At 35.2% G+C, this 19,526-nt stretch overlaps 2 protein-coding genes across 2 annotated transcripts; one reads left to right on the top strand and one right to left on the bottom strand.

Annotated features, from left to right (window-relative positions):
* Window positions 1-7,486: 7,486 nt before the first annotated feature.
* On the bottom strand, window positions 7,487-8,047 carry LOC138311555 (uncharacterized). Its single transcript, XM_069252864.1, has one exon. It carries the CDS (start codon window positions 8,045-8,047, stop codon window positions 7,487-7,489), a length of 561 nt encoding a protein of 186 aa, XP_069108965.1.
* A 3,972-nt stretch (window positions 8,048-12,019) lies between these two features.
* On the top strand, window positions 12,020-19,344 carry LOC138311551 (uncharacterized). The gene is made up of 6 exons (XM_069252859.1): window positions 12,020-12,115; window positions 12,806-12,892; window positions 13,342-13,413; window positions 16,589-16,678; window positions 18,228-18,318; window positions 19,256-19,344. The coding sequence occupies exons 1-6, from the start codon at window positions 12,095-12,097 to the stop codon at window positions 19,261-19,263; spliced, it is 369 nt and encodes a 122-aa protein (XP_069108960.1). The 5' UTR covers window positions 12,020-12,094; the 3' UTR covers window positions 19,264-19,344.
* Window positions 19,345-19,526: the final 182 nt, after the last annotated feature.

The raw sequence follows: 19,526 nt of genomic DNA, 5'->3' as shown, positions 1-19,526 counted from the left end.
TAGAGCCAAAATTTTTGTCACCTGGATCAAAAACTTCTTGCACGGGCATCTTTATCATACCATGTTTTCATTTTGGTTTGAGTAACGGCCAAATTTTCTTTTGCCAGTTCACATGCCCTTGTCAAACCTTTGCTTAAAGTTAGACACATACTCTAAGAGATTCACTTTAGAATCTTCGTCCAAAATTTTGTCTTTCAAAATTTTCAAAGGACCACGTACAGTATGTCCAAACACAAAGTTCAAAGGGACTAAAGCCAAGGAGATTCTTGTACAGATTCTCTAACGCCAAACAACAACATGTGTATACCTTCGTCCCAATCTCTTTTTGTTTTCAAAACAATAAGATCTCATCATATTCTTCAATGTCTGATGAAAACGTTCTAAAGCACCCTGAGACTCTGGATGATAAGCACTAGACTTATACTGCTTGATCTGGAGCTGGTACATGACTTGTTAAAAATACCAGACATGAAATTTGAACCTTGGTCCGATTGGACAGCTTTTGGAAGACCAACCAATGTAAAGAATTTAACCAAAGCCTTGACTATGTTAGGGGCTTTAATATTTCTGAGTGGAATGGCTTCAGGAAAGCGTGTGGAAGCACACATAATAGTTAAAAGATACTCATTCCCAGACTTAGTTTTGGGTAGAGGACCTACACAGTCTATAATGACTCTACTAAATGGTTCCTCAAATGCTGGAATGGGGTGCAAAGGTGCAACAGGGATTTTCTGATTAGGTTTCCCTAACCACCTGACAAGTATGACAAGACCTACAAAAATCAGCCACATCCCGTTTCAACTTGGGCCAAAAGAAGTGATCTAAGATCCTGTTATAAGTCTTGGTCACACCTAGATGCCCTGCCATAGGTACGTCATGAGACAAACTCAGAATATCTTGCCTATACCTCGGTGGGACAACTATTTGATTGACAACTTTCCAGTCTTCCTCGGGAGACACATCAGGGGGGCGCCACTTGCGCATCAAACACACTCTGACTGACGGAAGTAACAAACCGGGACTTTCTCAGCCTCTTCCTCACTCAAAGCCCGATTACACAATAAGGAGATTTCAGGATCTTTCTCCTGTTCTACTATAAGCTCCTCTCTAGACAAAGATGATTTACTCATCATGTCAGACAAAGAAGTACCCTTGTTAGGAACAACTCTATCACTATCAAAGTCTACAGGATTGCTCAAAAGATCACACTTGCTCCCGACATCCTCTATATCATGAGCCAAGAAAGTGTCACCTAACCCTGGACTATAATGATCCTCAACTACTGCAACATCAGAAACCTTCTTCCTCATTGAACGAGTTACAGCACAAGAAGGGAAAATACCAGGAAATTCCTGTTGAATAGTCTCAGCATCATCTGTTTTTATCAGGGATACTGGACACTAAGGGATCTTCCCTAACTTTCTCTCCAGCCAAGTCATTGCCTAAAATGAGCGACACGCCCTCTATGGGAAGTTCCGGTCTAACACCAATGGTGACAGGCCCTGTTACTAAGTCTGACTTTAAATAAACACAATGGAGAGGCACATTAACAAAAACCTAACTCTACACCTTGAAGCAAAACACTACTACCAGATGAGGTCTCCTCAGACAAAGGCACTACGCCATCTAATATTAAAGAATGAGAAGCCCCAGTATCTCTCAAAATCTTCACTGGTTTCAAGTTGGTGATATCACTAGTAAGTGAAACAAAACCTTCAGAAATGAAGGGAGAGTACTTCTCCAAGACACTATCAGACTCTGAGCATCTTAATCTCAACAGACACTTTAGATCTTCCACAATATCACTAAGTTTCTGACTAGGCTTTGACATAGCTAAACACAGAAGGAAACTGACTGTTTACGCCTTTGATCCTTACGCTGGAGAGACGGATGAGAGAATAACATTCAGACATAGTATGCCCTACTTTCTTGCAGTAATTACAAACAGGACCAGAAGGAGACCCCACACCTGCCCTGTGATCTGTTTTAGAATCAGACTTAGTTTTATTCACCTAATTTAGGTTTGTCGTTGGAAGGGCAACCTAAAGGTTGTGGTTCCTAGGCCTGACCAAATTTACTAGTACTGTGGTACTGTTTTTGTCTTGAGAACTGTTTTTTAACAAATGGACCTTTGTGGGTTGAGAGCCGTTAATCCATCTGCACAATGTTAGATGCCTTGATTTATACTAAGTGTGTTCACAATTTTTCTATTCATCTTAATTGCAAGTATTTTTATGTTTGTGTGGACAACATCCGTTTAAACTCCATCTATCAAACAATAATTTGCCTCAATTTACCGAAATCCTCAGCAATATCTTTAGTAATCTCAACACCCCAACTAATTAAATAATTTGTTCCTTTATTCTCTGGGCTAATTTATCCTACATGAAGTATGTTCCACCTCTTCTTATCCTCGAGTTTCGAATATTTCTGGCTCGGTAAGACCTCAAGGAATAAAATTAATAATACAGCTTTTTCAAAAGAGCTTTCTTGACTTCTTGGTAAATTTGAAATGTCCTCTAGAGGATAAAAGAAGAATAAAGGTCTATTTAGCTTTACTCTATCATAAGAACACTTTGATGAAGCTATTGTAAGCTTATACTTCAGGCCATTCGATTATAATCTATCAGCTACTTTTCTCAAATGAAGAGAGAAAAAAATTCGTAAAAAATTACTATCTCTTGGTAAAGAGGAGAGGGAAATTAAACTTATAAATTCTAATGGACATCACAACCTCTGTCTTACCGTTTGTAAAACCCTTTATATAGCTTGGATTACTTGTCTCCGTCATTGAGATAGATAGCATATAATTCTTTACATTTTCATGTTCCTGTTTCAGCTTGTATTTTCTTATTTCTATATTTCGGTTTCCATCTGAATATTCTCTCGATCTCTTTTTTACAGTTTTTATTTTCCTTTCAATTAACTTCTTTCTACTTAAATCCTTGTTCTATTTCTCTTTCGCTAATAATTATTTCGTTGTGTATACTAATTTGTTTCACTTGTGTCTTTATCAGATGTTCTAAGTTAACAAGTTGGTTACACTTTGGATTTCATGGATCAGTGAATGCTATGAACTCCACCTATACTATCTATTCGAAACTTTGAGTCTAACATTTGACATTTCGTCAACACAAATTTCTTTTATTTACATTGCAATTATTTTCCTCGCTGTCTTATCACTAAATTTAGTTTTGATTATTTTGGCACCATTTTTGCCTCCCCCCCCCCGTCTAAAACTATCATACACAGTGCTAATAGTAAACTCTCCCCCTCATATCACTAACCTTGCAAATAAAGAATAATCTCCTGGGTCGCCTGGTCGCAGGTATACCAATATCAACCCGGTCCACGACCTGACAATACGTAGTCATATGTATATTGATGTTGGCGGTTATTATCGTGTTATCATCACAGTTTGTTACACATTTTTTGAAATATTCTCTTTTATCTTATTTTTATCTTATGTTTGATTTCACATACTTTAACTATCAGATCCCGGACATCAAAGCCCCCTATTTATATGTTACATTAAACGAATATCTGGAAATGGTGTTTCAAGCATGCTTATTCTCACACATTCACAACAGGTTCTAATTTTCTTGCCTCAAATTTTAGTCAAGTGATGAGTTTTACATTGTCCATTAAGAGTAATTGGTGGTGGACCCTACCGAGTCAGTTACGATGGATTTTAATTTCGTTTACTTATCCTCTGATTTGAGAATCGTTCATGGGTATTTTCCTTGATTCCATTCAGGTTTCAAAGTTAACATCTAATTCATACAAATCCACAAGGAAATTGACACTTTCACTCCACGCTTGTTTTGTAAAAGTTCCAGGCAATATGATATATATATCCACACACAAAGTCGTTGTATTAATCCAACTGATAATCGAGTCACAATAGCATAACCAAAAGTATTCTTATTTAGGCGCTGTACACTTCTCTGTATTTGTATTAGTACAACGGTCTCATTACTAGTTCTGATTAGCCGTGGACAGCTGGGGTATATATAGCTTAAACCGTATTTCATATTGAAATATGGAGAACCTCCTATAATTCTAGAAATATCTAAAACTTAAAAGCCCTCGTTGATAAACAAGGTATATTAAACTCTTAATATCTTTATGGAAAAGTAGATTCATTATAGGATCCTATGCTTTAAAATACAAATTTGTTTAACAAAAAATTCATTGTGTTCTCTACCATTGATTCATATTTCTAGAAATTTCATTTAAACCTTATCCAATGATATGACCTTCAATACGGTTGTATTGTTAAAAAAATACAAACAGACTGATACGGAGTTTTCTCACCTGATCTCAATATCTACAAAGTATTTTGTTCCTCATTCATAACACAATAGGTACGATTATTTGTTATCCTATCATATAGTTACTACCACAAAAGAATAACAATTGGTGAAAGTCCAATCTAAATGAGCTCTGGGTTTTGTTGAGAATATAATATACCTCAAAATTAACACAGAATTTATTTGAAACTTAAGGGATAAAAAAAACTGGAACTTCATTAACTTCACTGATCTCACCAGGTAGGATAGATTCCTCTTATCTGAAACTCCCAAGTTATTATTTTACTTTATTATCATCCGCTTCTATGGTGGTGATTTGTTTTTTAATATAATTTTTAAATCTGTGGGTTTATTATTTTGCAGATTTCCCCTATCCTAAATAACTTGATTGTACCCCTGTTTTTTGTAAATTTTCAGATCAATTGTTGATTTTAAAGATCATATTATCCAGCACTAGTCACGGTTAAGGTTAATTATGTTTTTAGGAACCACAGAATATAGAGGCAGTCGACGCTATATAATTATTACATTAAAAGGACAGAAAGACGTCAAAAGATGATATCAAGTCATTTCAACGAGAAGATTATGTATAGTTAAAGAAACTTTTCAATACCGAAGTGTTATTGATGTATGAAATCTTGATGAGATATAATTATGCGACATGATCAGTATTTGTTATCAGCGAATCTCTATTATTTTCAATGATATCTAAACTTTGTCTTTAAATTAACATTTTCTTTTTTATAAATCAATATATATGCAGCAATTGTAGACTGCACTGTAAAATAATGCTTTTATGGTCAATTAAAAGATATTAAAAACTGAAATTAAGAAGGATGTTATAAAGTATTATATTCATAAATAAATAATTATATTGAACGATGATTGTACATTAATATGTTGTTAGGAAGAGAGAGAAGGAAAATATCACATCAAATGTGGAAACCACTATGAGAGACCTTCTTTCTGTTGAAGGGGAGCTGTAACATATTCAATATATAATACTGAAGAATCTTTTTTTTTGAAAAAAAAAACCTTTCTGCCAACTAATACTTTGTTTAAGTTTTTACATTGTTAGTTTATTCAAATAATTATATTTATCATTCCGGGTTTCCTGCCTCTCTCAATAAAGAATGTGGTTAATTTTAAGTGCACAATATATTGATATTGGAATGATCGTTTAAGTCTTTGATATTTGTACATACGCGTTGCCTACGTTTGAGGCCACTTTTATATCGTTCGATGAGCTTTATGTAAAGAGAGAACAAACAAAATAACTCGTCGACGGGTAATGCTTCATAAATTTTTCTCTTAAATTATTAACTTAATTTCAATTTGATTTTTATGCGGTGAAAAATGAACTAAATTAGTCGATCTAACTATGTTAGGATTTCAATATTGAAGTAACAAACGGGTAGCAAACACAACAATAACGACTAAAGCCTGTTGGTATTTTAAACCAACCAACCAATGTAGAGGAGTTATGAATATGTTATATATGGACGAGGGGATTCCCATGTTACTATAATTAACAATAGCTAAATAAAGTATTTATCCAGAACACCCTTGTGTATGTATAATATTTACATTAATGCACAACGTGTTTCACAAATATGAGATTTCCACAGTACCTTTGATATTGTTTTAAGTTAAACTTTCAAAGAACGTTTGCTGTTTTGATTACAAATATGGATGATTTCCAATTTTTTTTGTATTTCCTTTAATTAACAATAAGGTTGACAGAGTAAGATTTTTCACCATTTTGGACAAAACTGGCACATTACTGAACTGGCAAGGACCAGTTAGAGTATATCGAGATCAGTCATCGCCCATATCATCTAACTCCATATTTGAGTCCACTTCCATGTTTTTCTTCTTTCTATTTTACATAAAGTGTTCAGAAGGAAACATTTCATATTGCCTCTACAAAAATGTATTAAAAATTTCTTCGTGACTTTTCTTATCTATATGCACTCATTCTCTATCTCTTATATCACCATTCCCTTCTGGTCCTGTTATGCTACATTTCAGATATTTAGTGAAGTCTTTATCATTCACTGACTGTCTTTGACCTTCGATTGAAACTATTTTATTCTTTACCTAAATTAACTTGTAACACAATTTCCGTAACCTCCAACCATTCTAACCGCCCCTCTTTCTCAGTTGATCCTTTCATCTTCATGTTCTGGAATCTCATTTAAAGATTTTTTTAACTGCTAACGTTAAAACTTTCTCTGAACACATATGACGATATTTATTAAACATCTATTTCAAGTGTTGCATTTAACTTTATTCTACAAACGTGCATACAAACATTTCTTGACAAGTATAAACTAAAAGAACTGTTGTCATAAACTTATCATCGTTCATGGTGAAAGAGAATATGCACGCAATCTCGGTTCTTAAGATATATTTTTGTGTTTTTCGTCACAACTGGACTGTGTCGATTAGACAATGCACACACAATGTATGACGGTAACAAGCGTCATTTGTACGTAATGTACAAACGACGTCATTTTATGTCATATACAACATTTTATGTCATATACAACATGTTATCCTGCAACTGTCCCACATACTAACCGATAACTACTGCCGGATAAACTTGTGCTTTATCCGTCAATACGAAATGCTTTATCCGTCAATACGATCACGTGAATTAGTTTCATATCTGACGGAACTTTTTCTAACTTGACCCAGAACTTGAACCTTCCGGTGAATGGAACGTCATTCAGTCCCGCTAAAACGTAACGTCACATTTACCCGAAGGTTCAAGTTCTGGGTCAAGTTAGAAAAAAAAACGTCATTTTTACGATATAGAATAGTTTGTATGGCGGTGTCGTCGTTTTCTTGGCTCATGGCAAAGCTATGTATTGTAAGTAATTCTTTATTGGGTATTTATTGTTTTTGAGTATTTTCATTTTATTTGAGTGATATATATCACACTGAATATAATTGCAGATACCTTTTGTGAATGCGCTTATTTATTTCCCAGTGCAGTAAAATAGAGTACACTCTCATTCGGTTTAGTGAATGAGTCTTTACCTCCACATCAAAGAAGCTTCTCGCTTCGAGCGAAACCAAGTAAATAACTGTCAGTTTGCTTTCGGTTTGAATGCCATAATGGTTGCAGGATAAACATAATTCACGGTTAGTATCTGACAATACAAGTTTTATTTTGGTGTGAGACTTAGGAAAGCCGAGATGACGCGATGATACAGACACATAGATACAGTGATGTCTCCCTGTTGATGACTGTTTGTAACAGATGTATCTGGACTCCCGACTGGTTCCAACATTTCCTCGGAATGTTCGGATAAGGTTTCCTCAACTGGAATGTGACAATGACGACTACGGTGTTGATCGATATGTCGGCGTCCAATGTTTCCCTCTGGACATTTCACTGTATATGAAACAGGTCCCGTTTTACACACTACTTGTCCATATAACCACTTTGGACATCCATAAAAGTTTTTCACAAATACATTTTCCCCTACATCTAGATCACGACTTTTCGCATGTTGATCATGATATTCCTTTTGTGTTTGTTGTTTTCTTTCGACATGTTCACGGACATCATTGTTGGGATGTTTGATCAAGTCCAGGTTTGTTTTCAACTTTCTGTTGTTCAAAAGTTCAGCTGGTGTTTTGCCAGTAGTGGTTTGAGGGGTTGTCCTATATGCTAACAGAAAACGCTGTAATTTTGTGTTAAGTGAACCAACAGTCCCATCCATTTTTTTCATGCCCTCTTTGAACACGCGAGCAGAGCGTTCAGCTAATCCATTTGATGATGGAAGAATCGGAGCTGTTATGTGAATTCACCACTAGTGAAACACGTACCATTATTAGATAAGATGACATCTGGTAGTACATGTTGTGAAAATGCTTGTCGTAGCTTCTCAATCGTTACAGAAGATGTAGATGTCGTTGTAGGGTATACTTCTAGCCACTTGCTGTGCGCATCCACAACAGCTAAAAACATTTGACCTTTGAACGGACCAGCATTATCAATATGCAGACACGACCATGGAGATTATGGCCATGGCCAAGGGTGTAGCGGTGTTACGGCTGTCGCGCTGATGAGTTGACAATCGTTAAAAGATTTGACTTTTGTCTCGATATCGCTGTCTAACCCGGGGCACCAAAAGTAGCTTCTCGACAGGTTTTTCATTCGTACCACCACGGTGTGACCTTCACGTAGATCCTGTAACAACTTTGTTCGACCCTCAGGAAGTATAATGACACGATTGCCCCAGAATATACATCCGTTCTGTAGACTTAATTCAGTCCGGCGGTTATGATATGGACGCATGTTCTCCACTGGATATCTCTCTGACAACCCAGTGTACATACACGTAACCATGCGTTGTAACAATGTATCGTGCGATGTCCATTTAGCTATGTTCTCCGATTTGACAGGATTTGACTCTAAGTAGTCCAGCACGAGTATGGTGTCTCTGGTGTTAGAACGTACGTAACAGTATCATGAGTGGTAAACACTCAATCCGATTTGCGTGTTTCTTGCCTTCGCGATATTGAAGCCATATGCGGAATGGCTCATTAAACCTAGAAGCGGCTTATGATCAGTGTAGACCTAGCAGATATTGATGAAATTTCTTAATTCCAAAAATCACTGACGCTCCTTCCTTATCCAAATGGGAATAATTTCTCTCAGCGGGAGCGAGTGTCCTGTAAGCATACGCTATCATTCTATCTTCACCATTAATCACATGAGACAGCACTGCCCCTAAACCATAAGGTGAGGCATCACATGATATGACCAAGTCCTTCTCTTTCGCTTGGTTCCACGCCTTGATTTGACGCCCGTCCATTTCCATTTCGTCTCCTTCACTAATAGTTCATGTAACGGTGCGAGCACGGTCGACAGGTTAGGTAGGTAAAATGCGTAATAATTTAACATGCCTAGGAATGACTGGAGTTCCTTGACGTTCGTAGGAGCTGGTGATTCTTTAACCGCTTTGACCTAGTCCTCAAACGGTTGAATGCCGTCGCGATTAATTCGACGACCTAAGTAGAGCACTTCTAGTGCCATAAAAATGCACTTATCCCTTTTGAAATGTACACCGGCCTTGTCAAGTTTCACTAAAACTTGTTCTAAATTCTGTAAGTGGATTTCTCGGGTACGACCTGTTACCAGAATATCGTCGACTCTCACAACAACATTCGGAATTCCCTGGAGAATAGTTTCGATAGTACGCTGAAAAATTCCGGGTGCTGATGAGATTCCATAGAGTTAACTATTGTATCTAAAAAAAGACCCCTTGTGTGTGTTGATCGTCGTGTACTTCGCCCAGCTCCAACTGCTAATAGGCTTGACTGAAATCAAGCTTTGTAAACTCTGTACCTTCCCAAGTGTTGTGTAGAGGTCCTCAGTTTTGGGAATGGGGTAGTTATCTAACTTCGCGACTTGGTTCACCGTGACCTTGTAGTCTCCACAAATTCTAATGTTACCATCATTTTTCACTATCGGAACAATGGATGTTGCCAAATCGCTGAATTCGACTGATTCAATTGTACCTTCATTTCCCACCCTTTCAAGTTCCTTCTCAATTTTATCTCTGAGCACATACGCCACGGGGCGTGCTTTGAAGTAATTCGGAACCTCATACTCGTTAACATAGAATTTGGCTATCGTGCCTTCGACTTTACCTAAGCCTTGGTCAAACACCTTGACTGCGACCTTCAGTATGACCTCGACCACGACCTTGACTACGATCACGAGCACGACTGTGACATCGAGTATTTGGACCAGATATGTAGTTATTGTCGCTTTCTTTTCTTCCAAGACATTCTCGGGCGAGATGACCTGCCTCGCCACAACAAAAACATCTGTTGTGATTAGGATTTAAAGTTTTATGTTGAACATGATTTACTGAGCTCACCGGCCCCTCCTGAGCTTCCATAGAATGGCCCTGTTTGACGGATAACTCCATCGTACTAGCCATCGTTCTTGACTGATCGAGTGTTAAATCATGACCTTTTTCCAGTGGTTTTGTGCGTAATTTATTTGACCTACATTTTTCAATGACTGCATCACGAATTTGTTCATCCGGTTTGTCAAATTTACATGGTTTCCCTTTTTGCTTAGGTCGTGTTATGAACTGATCGATTGTCTCATTTTCCTCCTGTTTCATGTTTCGGAAACAGTGCTTTTCATACGGAACATAAGCCTTTGGCTCAAAATATGTATTCAAAATTAATGTCACTTTCTGATAAACATCATCGTTCTCCTCCTCTGTCAAAGTAAAGAAAATATCTTGTACTTCAATGCCTGCACAATGCAGTAACAACGCACGTTTTTGTGTAGAATCTGTTACCCCTTTTCCAACTGCAAAGAGTTCAAATCCCCGAAGTCATCTTTTCGACGACTGGTCTAGTTGGGAAGGATCATCGTGCGGGTTGAATTTATCAACACTATTTAACTTTATTTGGGCCATTACTCACAGTTTTACGTGTGGACGTTCTACTACAAGTTCTTCTGATATGCTCGTCCCCAAAATGAAGCGTATTGACTATACAGCTTCATGGAATGAGCCCGGTGAGAAAGACGAACACTGGTTCATGCTAGACCATGCTTTATTTCAATTGTACCCAGCGCTTGGTGACGTAATACACAAGTACACCATACAATGTAATATCCGGAGTAGGTTCCGGATCCTGACCATTTCCTAGCTAACCGTTATGCCAGCATATTACAGGTACTGACTGAAAATTATACAAATGGTTGGGCTGAGCCCCTTGTGCTTGAGGGGCAAAGCCAAAAGGATCAATTTGTATAGGATTTGTTTAGGAACATTTTCTAATTTCTATAAACAACTTTAATCTTATTTTATGAACTTTGTAATGTTTTACTTGCCATACTATGATAGTTTTTTTTAATTTAAAGCGATCTAGGACGGGTGTTTTTTTGTTTTTAACTCCCTTGTTTCATATCAGCTTTTGAAAAGGTGTTTACCGAATTTTTTTTTTTTTTTAATATTTGCTAAAATTATAACACATGTAAATGTCTATTTTATAAATGTTATTTAAGGAAGTGATGCAGGCAACTCATCAAATATTTGCAGGCTAAGCAGTCGCAGTATAAGACGGATCGCATTTCAAGTATCGAAAGAAGGCATTTTGAAGGCAAGTCACTGTTGATGTCGATTGATTACAATACATAGAGGATAATTCTTTGTTTCTTTATGAATAACACCTAAATTTCATCGAGTGATGTGGAAACTGTTATATTTATCATGGGTGTGGAGCGATGTGATTTATCAAGAAACAAGGCAAATCATATTTATTTTATTTTAAGTAGGTCTAGGTCTAAACTAGGGCAACTGATACCAGTTAATATATATCTATCAGCAGTGATTACCCGCCTTCTAATTATGTTCCACGCATTTGGTACAAATTTCAAGTAAATTATGATAAATTATTATAATGCAACACAGTTATATATCAAATATATATATGAAATATACACGTATAGTTCGGTTTCATATTTTTGATAAAGGTATTCCGGCCAAACCAATATTTTCACTGTACATGCTGGATTCTAATTGCTCAATTCTAAGTGAAAATATCAATGTGATATTTTTTTACTCTGGTGAACATTACCACATATATTTTCATAGTAAAACCTTAAACTTTACTTTGAAAAATGTAACATATAACAATAAGTTCCTTTCAATTATAACATTATTTTGCAGATGAAGCATGATAGTCTATCGGTGACTACATACTACTAAATTAGGCGGAAATACAACGAACATACAATGGCTGACGACACTGAAGAGGTAGGTCGTCTGGTTATGCAAACAGTTTCGTTCCCGTTAAGGTGTTCATAAAGAATTATCAACAGGCTCTTATGTGGTATCATCAAAAAATGATCTACACATACGACGTTAGAATAAAAACTTTCATTTCGAATTTTGGTTCATTCAATGGAATGACAGTTATCTATTCTCTATTATTTCTCCCAAACGTCTCCCGTTGGGCTGATTCAATGAAAGCGGTGTCTTTCTACGTGTAAGGGTTTGTTCATCGACCAAACTCACTTCATAGTTCATATAATGTCCATGTGGATATTACAATACCCACCGCTCACCTGATATTATTATACAAATAACGATAATCCAGATAGGGATGGGGTGGCTTGTTTGTCCGTTATCTGCAGAATAGAATAGCGGAGCATGATTTTTGTTTTTCATTTTCATTTAAGAAAATGGTCAAAATAATATAGGATGATGATAAAACCGATTACTATGATGACGACTTGTAAATAAAAGTGGTTATCATAAGTATCAAAGAGAAATAAATGAAAAATGAACGATTTTGCTATTTCATGAAAATTAATGCTCTATTCAGTTTGTCTTTATTGAATGTATATTGGATATATTGATTGTTTTAGCCTATTAAATATCGACGCTATGATAAATCTATCAAATTAGAAATATGATGTTTGTGTACTGAAACATTAACTTCAGGAACGTGTAAAAATGAAATCCTTAAAGCTTGACGAGCCTGTTCAGGGGGAACCAAATATGTACACGAATCAACCAAAGGCCAATTCGGTGAGTATGTTTCATTCATCGTTAATCTTATTAAACTCCTATCGTCAGGTTTGTAGTGCTAGTACGAAGAGAACCTCATAACACTTGGGACCACATTAAAGCAATGAAAGACAATTTTAATATCGAACCGAAGGAAGAGTATTTGGATACCTTACGACTTATATCTTGGATTATTTAACATGTAATATAACAAAAACACAATATATATATATCACTTGGTAAGCCGTTTTATATTCATCCTAAATAATTACGTGTTACTTACCTACGTTATCCCAATAATTGAAGACCCTCTTTGTGATTTTTGCGTTGTTTTGTGCTGAAGAAAGAGAAAGTTGGGCGAATTCGCTGTCTGTATACAATAATCAGGAAGGCTATCTTTATTTATTTAACCAACGATAGAGTACATTTTTTTAAACTCTATTTTTATATCTGGGTATTTATCTTTGAAGGACGGACATCTAGTAAAAAAGAAAACAAAAGGTGATGATACAGTTCTAGAGAAAAACCTCCACAGCTCCCCGGTAAGCGGATTTCATTAAAGTTTTAACTTATGTGTCCCCTACTGTTCCTTTGCTTGCCTTTTTATATTAAGTAAACGAGTTAAAGGAATGCATTGCGAATTAGGTTTAAGCAGTGAAGAACTGTGTCGCAACATAGATTCAACTTAATTATATTAACCTTCAAAAAAGTGATTGATTGTCAGATATATCAAAAACTGAACAAGCAATGCCAAAGACATGGGTTGTTAAATAAAAAAAATGATTAGAAGACGTTCAGAGGAAACTAATGAACAACATACCTTGTTTTGCACATGTCATTTCCACCTTATTAGGAAAAGTATTGAACTCGAACAAGGGAAGTAAAGCGAGTAATACCTTTTAAAGTGAAAAATAATATTCAATTGTTGAAGGGGAAAAGTGTGAATACCTAATACTGAACTTGGTTTGTTTGTTTGTTTGATTCAATTAACATCATATTAACAGCCAGGATCATTTAAAGACGGCCTCCCATGTATGTTGTGTGTTGTGTGTATGAAGTGCGCGGTGAGTGTTTTGGGAGACTGCAGTTTAATCGTGTTGTGTCTTCTTGTATAGTGGAACTCTTTTCCTTTTTATAATGTATATCACTGAAACATGCTGTCGAAGACACTAAGCAACACATCCAACCCGGTCATATTATACTGACAACGGACGAACCAGTTGTCCTACTCCCTAAATGCCGAGCGCTTATCAGTAGCAGGAACTTCAACTTTTATAGACTATGGCGTGTCTCAGCAAGGCGACAGAACACATATATGCGCATATATTGCAGGTTTGTGTGCTGACATGTTTTATAACAAAAGATAAATCATATTTTATATGGCTGTGTGTTTTTACACGCTCCTGATTGGCTGAAACTGTCCCGCCTTAATACAGCACGATATCCCCCAAACAATTCCATACTATACTTCGTGACATCACCCCAGGTTGATAAAAGATTCCATAACATCGTAGTCGTACCCAAATACAGAAATGGTGACGTCAGGTGATATAACGTCACAATAACCTTTGGGGTTGATATAAGATTCCACCAGGTCAATGTCGTACTAAAATATAGCGAAAACGGACTTTCCAATGACGTCATGATAAGCTATTGTGACGTCATCATTCAGCAAGATGTGACGAAGGGTAGCAATCAAAGTGAACCTGTCAATATCTGTGTGTGTAATTTTGTAAGATTTTCCAAAGGTCAAATGCATTATATGGTGTCTGAATTATTCAAAAGAACTCCTCAATATCTGAAGAAATTGCTAGAGGTCGACATAATATACCATGCAATATCTGAATAGGTTGGTTTTGTATCATTCCCAATATCTAAGTTATCCAAATTATTAAATGTTCTCTTTGTGAAATGTGCGTTTTTTTTGTGCTGAAGAAAGATGAAGTTGGGCGACCGGGAGACAGAGCGCTGTCTGTATAAAATAATCAGGAAGGCTGGCTTTATTGATTTATTTTATATATCAATGATAGGGTACATTTAGGGACGATGTTGTTCATCAGCTCTTAACCATGTATATACTCATGTACAACAACACGCGTCAACTGTTTGGCAAGCCAGTTCCATTCAGTATTAAATGTATCCTATTTTTCCTTTTCCATTCGCTTTTCATTTAACCAGTGAAGAACTTTGTTGCGACACAAATAACATTGATTTTAAATCTTTTCTAGAAAGTAATTTGTCGTTAGATAAAAAAAAATATGGAAAAATCAATGCTTGAGATTTAAATTTAAAAAAAAAACATCTACTAGGGAAAATAATAATAATTTTAAAAATATTTAGAGGAAACTATTGAACAAATTTTACAAATTTTAAGAAGTGCAACAAAAAATAACCAAAAAAACATTATGAAGAGCTATGAGCATGTAAATTTTGAGAATTATTTAGTAATACATTTAAACAAAATTTAATGTTTGAATCCCTAGACCGACAAAAAGTCATGATGATTTTATAATTGTAAGGAAACTTAATATTCATGTATAGAATTTACTGACCAAAATACAAAGAAATAAGTTATATAAAATTACGATGGTCTATATCAGTCGGGACGAACAGAAAACATAAATTTGACAGTTCATATCTGCTATCAGTTCCATACTTTAGAAACAAAAACTAGATAGTTATTTGTTCACTCCCAAAAGTGACACAAAAGAAACAACATATTTTTTACTGTTTTTTTCTCTAATTCCATTGCTCTGATATTTTTGATAACCTTGGACACAGGGAAAGAAGCATCCAGTGTAAAACTGGTGGCGCGATAGTACACAATTACCTTCTTTCTCCAATATCGAATACAAGAGATTAGATCATTCTATCTTAAATCTAGGTAAACAAGTGTTGCACGACTCTTCAAATTTGTCACTTAACTCTAATGTATCCAGTTTAGGAGTTGATATTTGAACGGTTTTCGAAGCTTTTCCAAGAAAAATCGAACTCACGCTTGTATCGATATCTAGGTGGGATTTTCTCAAATTAAATTACCGATCGAAAACGTCGTGATTCTATAACTTCAGTTTGCTGTGCTATTATAATGCAATGATTTTAAATCATGCAATTCAAACATAGTGCAGCAGTCGAATCTGTCTTAAAGCGACCACTCAAGAGAAATCGAAAAGTGGTTCTCTTGATAGAGAGTGGTCTCTTAACAGAGTGGCTTAGGGAAAGAAGATAACTAGAGCGATCATATAAAAATATAAGATGTCATACGCTGAATATAGCATTATTCAGTGTAATATAAACATTTATTACACAAAAAAATATTTACAAAAAAATATATTTAGTGGATTTTAAAAAATGTTTTATTTTTAATCACTATTTTTATTGAACAAACCTAAGTATTAAAAATTCATTTCAGTGACTTATTCATATAGTTCTAGTAATACCAATGGGGTTCTCAATTAGTGTGATAGCAGACAAGATATTTTGTGTGGCATTATTTGATATACTGTAGATATTCATTTTGTATTATCTTTTTCAATATTGTTTTTTTTTTTTATTTTCATTATTCCTTCCTAAATAGTATTTTTCATATCATGCTACACAAATAAATAGTCATTTTTATGATTCATATGTGTTTTTTGTATATCCAATAATGTATTCATTTTTTCTATGCGGAATAAGAACGTTTTAATATGCATAATGTTTTATTATATAATTCAGATGGTCATGTTTGACTTATATGAGGCTGTACGGGATGGAGACACCGAAAAGGTTGTTCATCTTCTACAACGTGGTGCTGATCCAAACCAGGTGAGTTTTTTAGCGTCAGTCAATGTTAAATTCTATTTTACTAACCGTTTATCGTTTTCAAAAATATCGGCTTTAAATTATTTTAGAAAGGGCTAGATATGGTAATGGCTCTTTTTTCTAAATCTACCAAATTTCAAATGAAGTGATTAGAAAATAAAATTCTGTGTGTAAAATATTGAAAATACATCCCTGATAAAAACTAAATGATATTTTTTGTTGACAGAAATTATGTTTGCTATATAACCATGGTAAAATTTTGCATACATTTTGCAAATTTGAAAATTAATTTCTACGTACGCAGACAGATTTTGACGAAGAAGTTTATTTTTTCTATTCCATAAGAAATTATACTGGATACATTCACACCATTTTTACCGACTTAAACCATCCTTGCCCGACTGTTCACTTTAATAATACTACTAAATATGTCGTGTATTTAGTTGTTATTTGAAATGCAAGATTTTAATTAATAAAATTGGTTCGTAGGCAAATTTCCATTGTTCGTGAAAGAGGTCCTTTCATTATGAACTATGAAATTATTTGGCAGATGAATCATTAATAGTTTGTTTTGCTTTCAATGTATATGACAGCTTCAGTTTCATTAGTAACTATAGCCTGTTTACAGTACGCATCAGGTGGTTTAGTTGCCAAACACCGCCACAGTGTCGGGCACTAATCCTGTCGACCGAATCAGTCGATTTTTGGCTGAAACACAGGCTGACATTGGCTCAAATTCGAGTGGTCACCCCTATACCATACATTGTATATTGTATATAAATTTATATATACCACACAGTTTGTATTTCTGCCAATGTATGCGTATCAATAATAATACATGTACTTTACTGGAACATATTGAATTGCACTAAGTGAATACAATTATATACATATGATAAACGTATATATTTCTTATGTTAAAGTTTGTACTATTATAAAACGTTTCTATACAATAATGCTCCCTATACAGAGTACTCCATCGACCGATTTGCATTGAATCATACCTATTCACCTATCCAAATATTATTTTTGGTTTCTTTTTACAAATCTATATAATTGATTATCGAAAATTGTACATCTTTGTCAAGAAACCAAGAACACGTATATATTATGTGTGTCTCATTTCATTTCGTCCTTGAAAATAAGAAAATGAAAAAGGAAAAGGCTTATATTTCGTATCAGCTTTTAGGGTAAAATATATAATTGTGCTGTCGATGGTAACGAAATATCTGGATTGGTATAATTAAAATGGTATATTCATAATTCATTTCATTCATTAAAGCGACATATGGGTATGGATAGTGATGTGTCAGCTACTATAAATCGACACAGTGTAAATGTGCAATAGTAACCTACTGCCAGCAACAATATCATGTCTCCAGCTAATGAGTCTTGACACCTATATTTTTACGATCGTAATCCCCTACACTCGTGTGACACTCGTAACTCTGGGAGTGGATTCAAGACAAAACAACCTGACGCGTACAGTAAATCATATTTTCTGAAAAGAAAAAAATATACCAACATTAATGTATGTCTTACATAATTCCAGATTTCTAGCGGCTGTTTGAGGCGTATCGTATTTATGAACGATATCAGAATAATAAAGGTTGTTGATAGAAGGAGATTTGGAACTAAATCAGGTAAGCTCTGTGTGCAGAATGTCGTGACAAAGATCACAGAAAATTGCTATTGAACTTGGTGTTTCAACTTTCAGCGCTGTATTCAGTTTGTTATTGCTTGGAAGATGGATACTAGCAGGACAACATCAAATTCAAAAAGTACGTTTTAATGTGGAATAAGCCGTTTTCAAGGTGGCTCAGAGCTTGTGAATATGAAATCACCAACTCTTTGTATTTATCCTTTCTAATGAAAGGATTTCTTTCACGAACAATGGAAATTTTGCCCACTAATGCTGTGGCCAAATTAAAGTTGCCCAGTAGAGGTGTATGACAGGGTTCCCTTTTTGATCCAAAAAGGCATCAAAATAATGTTTTATGTCATCAAATTGTATTATTTTTTTCTGAAGAGTGTAAATAATTAACCATTATAATTACAAATTTGTGGGGGAAATGTAACATTTAAAATTTTAGCTACATTTTAAGGAACATAAAAAATGTCCAAATTTTGGGTGACAATATAGCAGAAACGTGTACATCTTTGTCAAGAAACCAAGGCACACGTATATTATCCTAATAGTGTATTTCATAATTCATTTCATTCATTAAAGCGACATATGGGTATGGATAGTGATGTGTCAGCTACTATAAAATCGACATAGGTAAGGTGCAATAGTAACCTACTGCCAGCAACAATATCATGTCTACAGCTATGCGATTCTTGACACACCTATATTTTACGATCGTAATACCCCTACATCAGTCGACTCCGCCAGGTCGCGCTCGGTGTAAAACTTCCGAGGCTGCAACATGGGCTACAATAATCCCCTACACTCGTGTGACACTCGTAACTCTGTGAGTGGATGAAGACAAATAAACCTGACGCGTACTGTAAATCATATTTCTGAAAAAGAAAACAAATATTTACCAAACATATATTCATGTCGTATATTATTTTCAGATTTCTAGCGACTGTTTTTATGCGTATCGTAGATATGACCGATAGCAGCATGTTTAAAGGTGTTGATAGAAGGAGGTTTGAAACTAAACAGGTAAGCTCTTGTGCAGAATTTTGCATATGCAGATATTACTACAAAATCGATATCAAACATCACTTTTAGCATTCAGCTGTCATTATCGAGATATATGAGTTCTACTACTAGGACAACAGGAAAATCAACAAATTGAATACTGTTTGAAAGCCTACATTAACGTAAGACACCTGGGTTATG

The sequence above is a fragment of the Argopecten irradians genome, unplaced genomic scaffold (genome assembly GCF_041381155.1).
Source record: "Argopecten irradians isolate NY unplaced genomic scaffold, Ai_NY scaffold_0046, whole genome shotgun sequence".
Classification (NCBI taxonomy): domain Eukaryota; kingdom Metazoa; phylum Mollusca; class Bivalvia; order Pectinida; family Pectinidae; genus Argopecten; species Argopecten irradians.
This window is presented reverse-complemented; position numbering and strand designations above follow the sequence as displayed.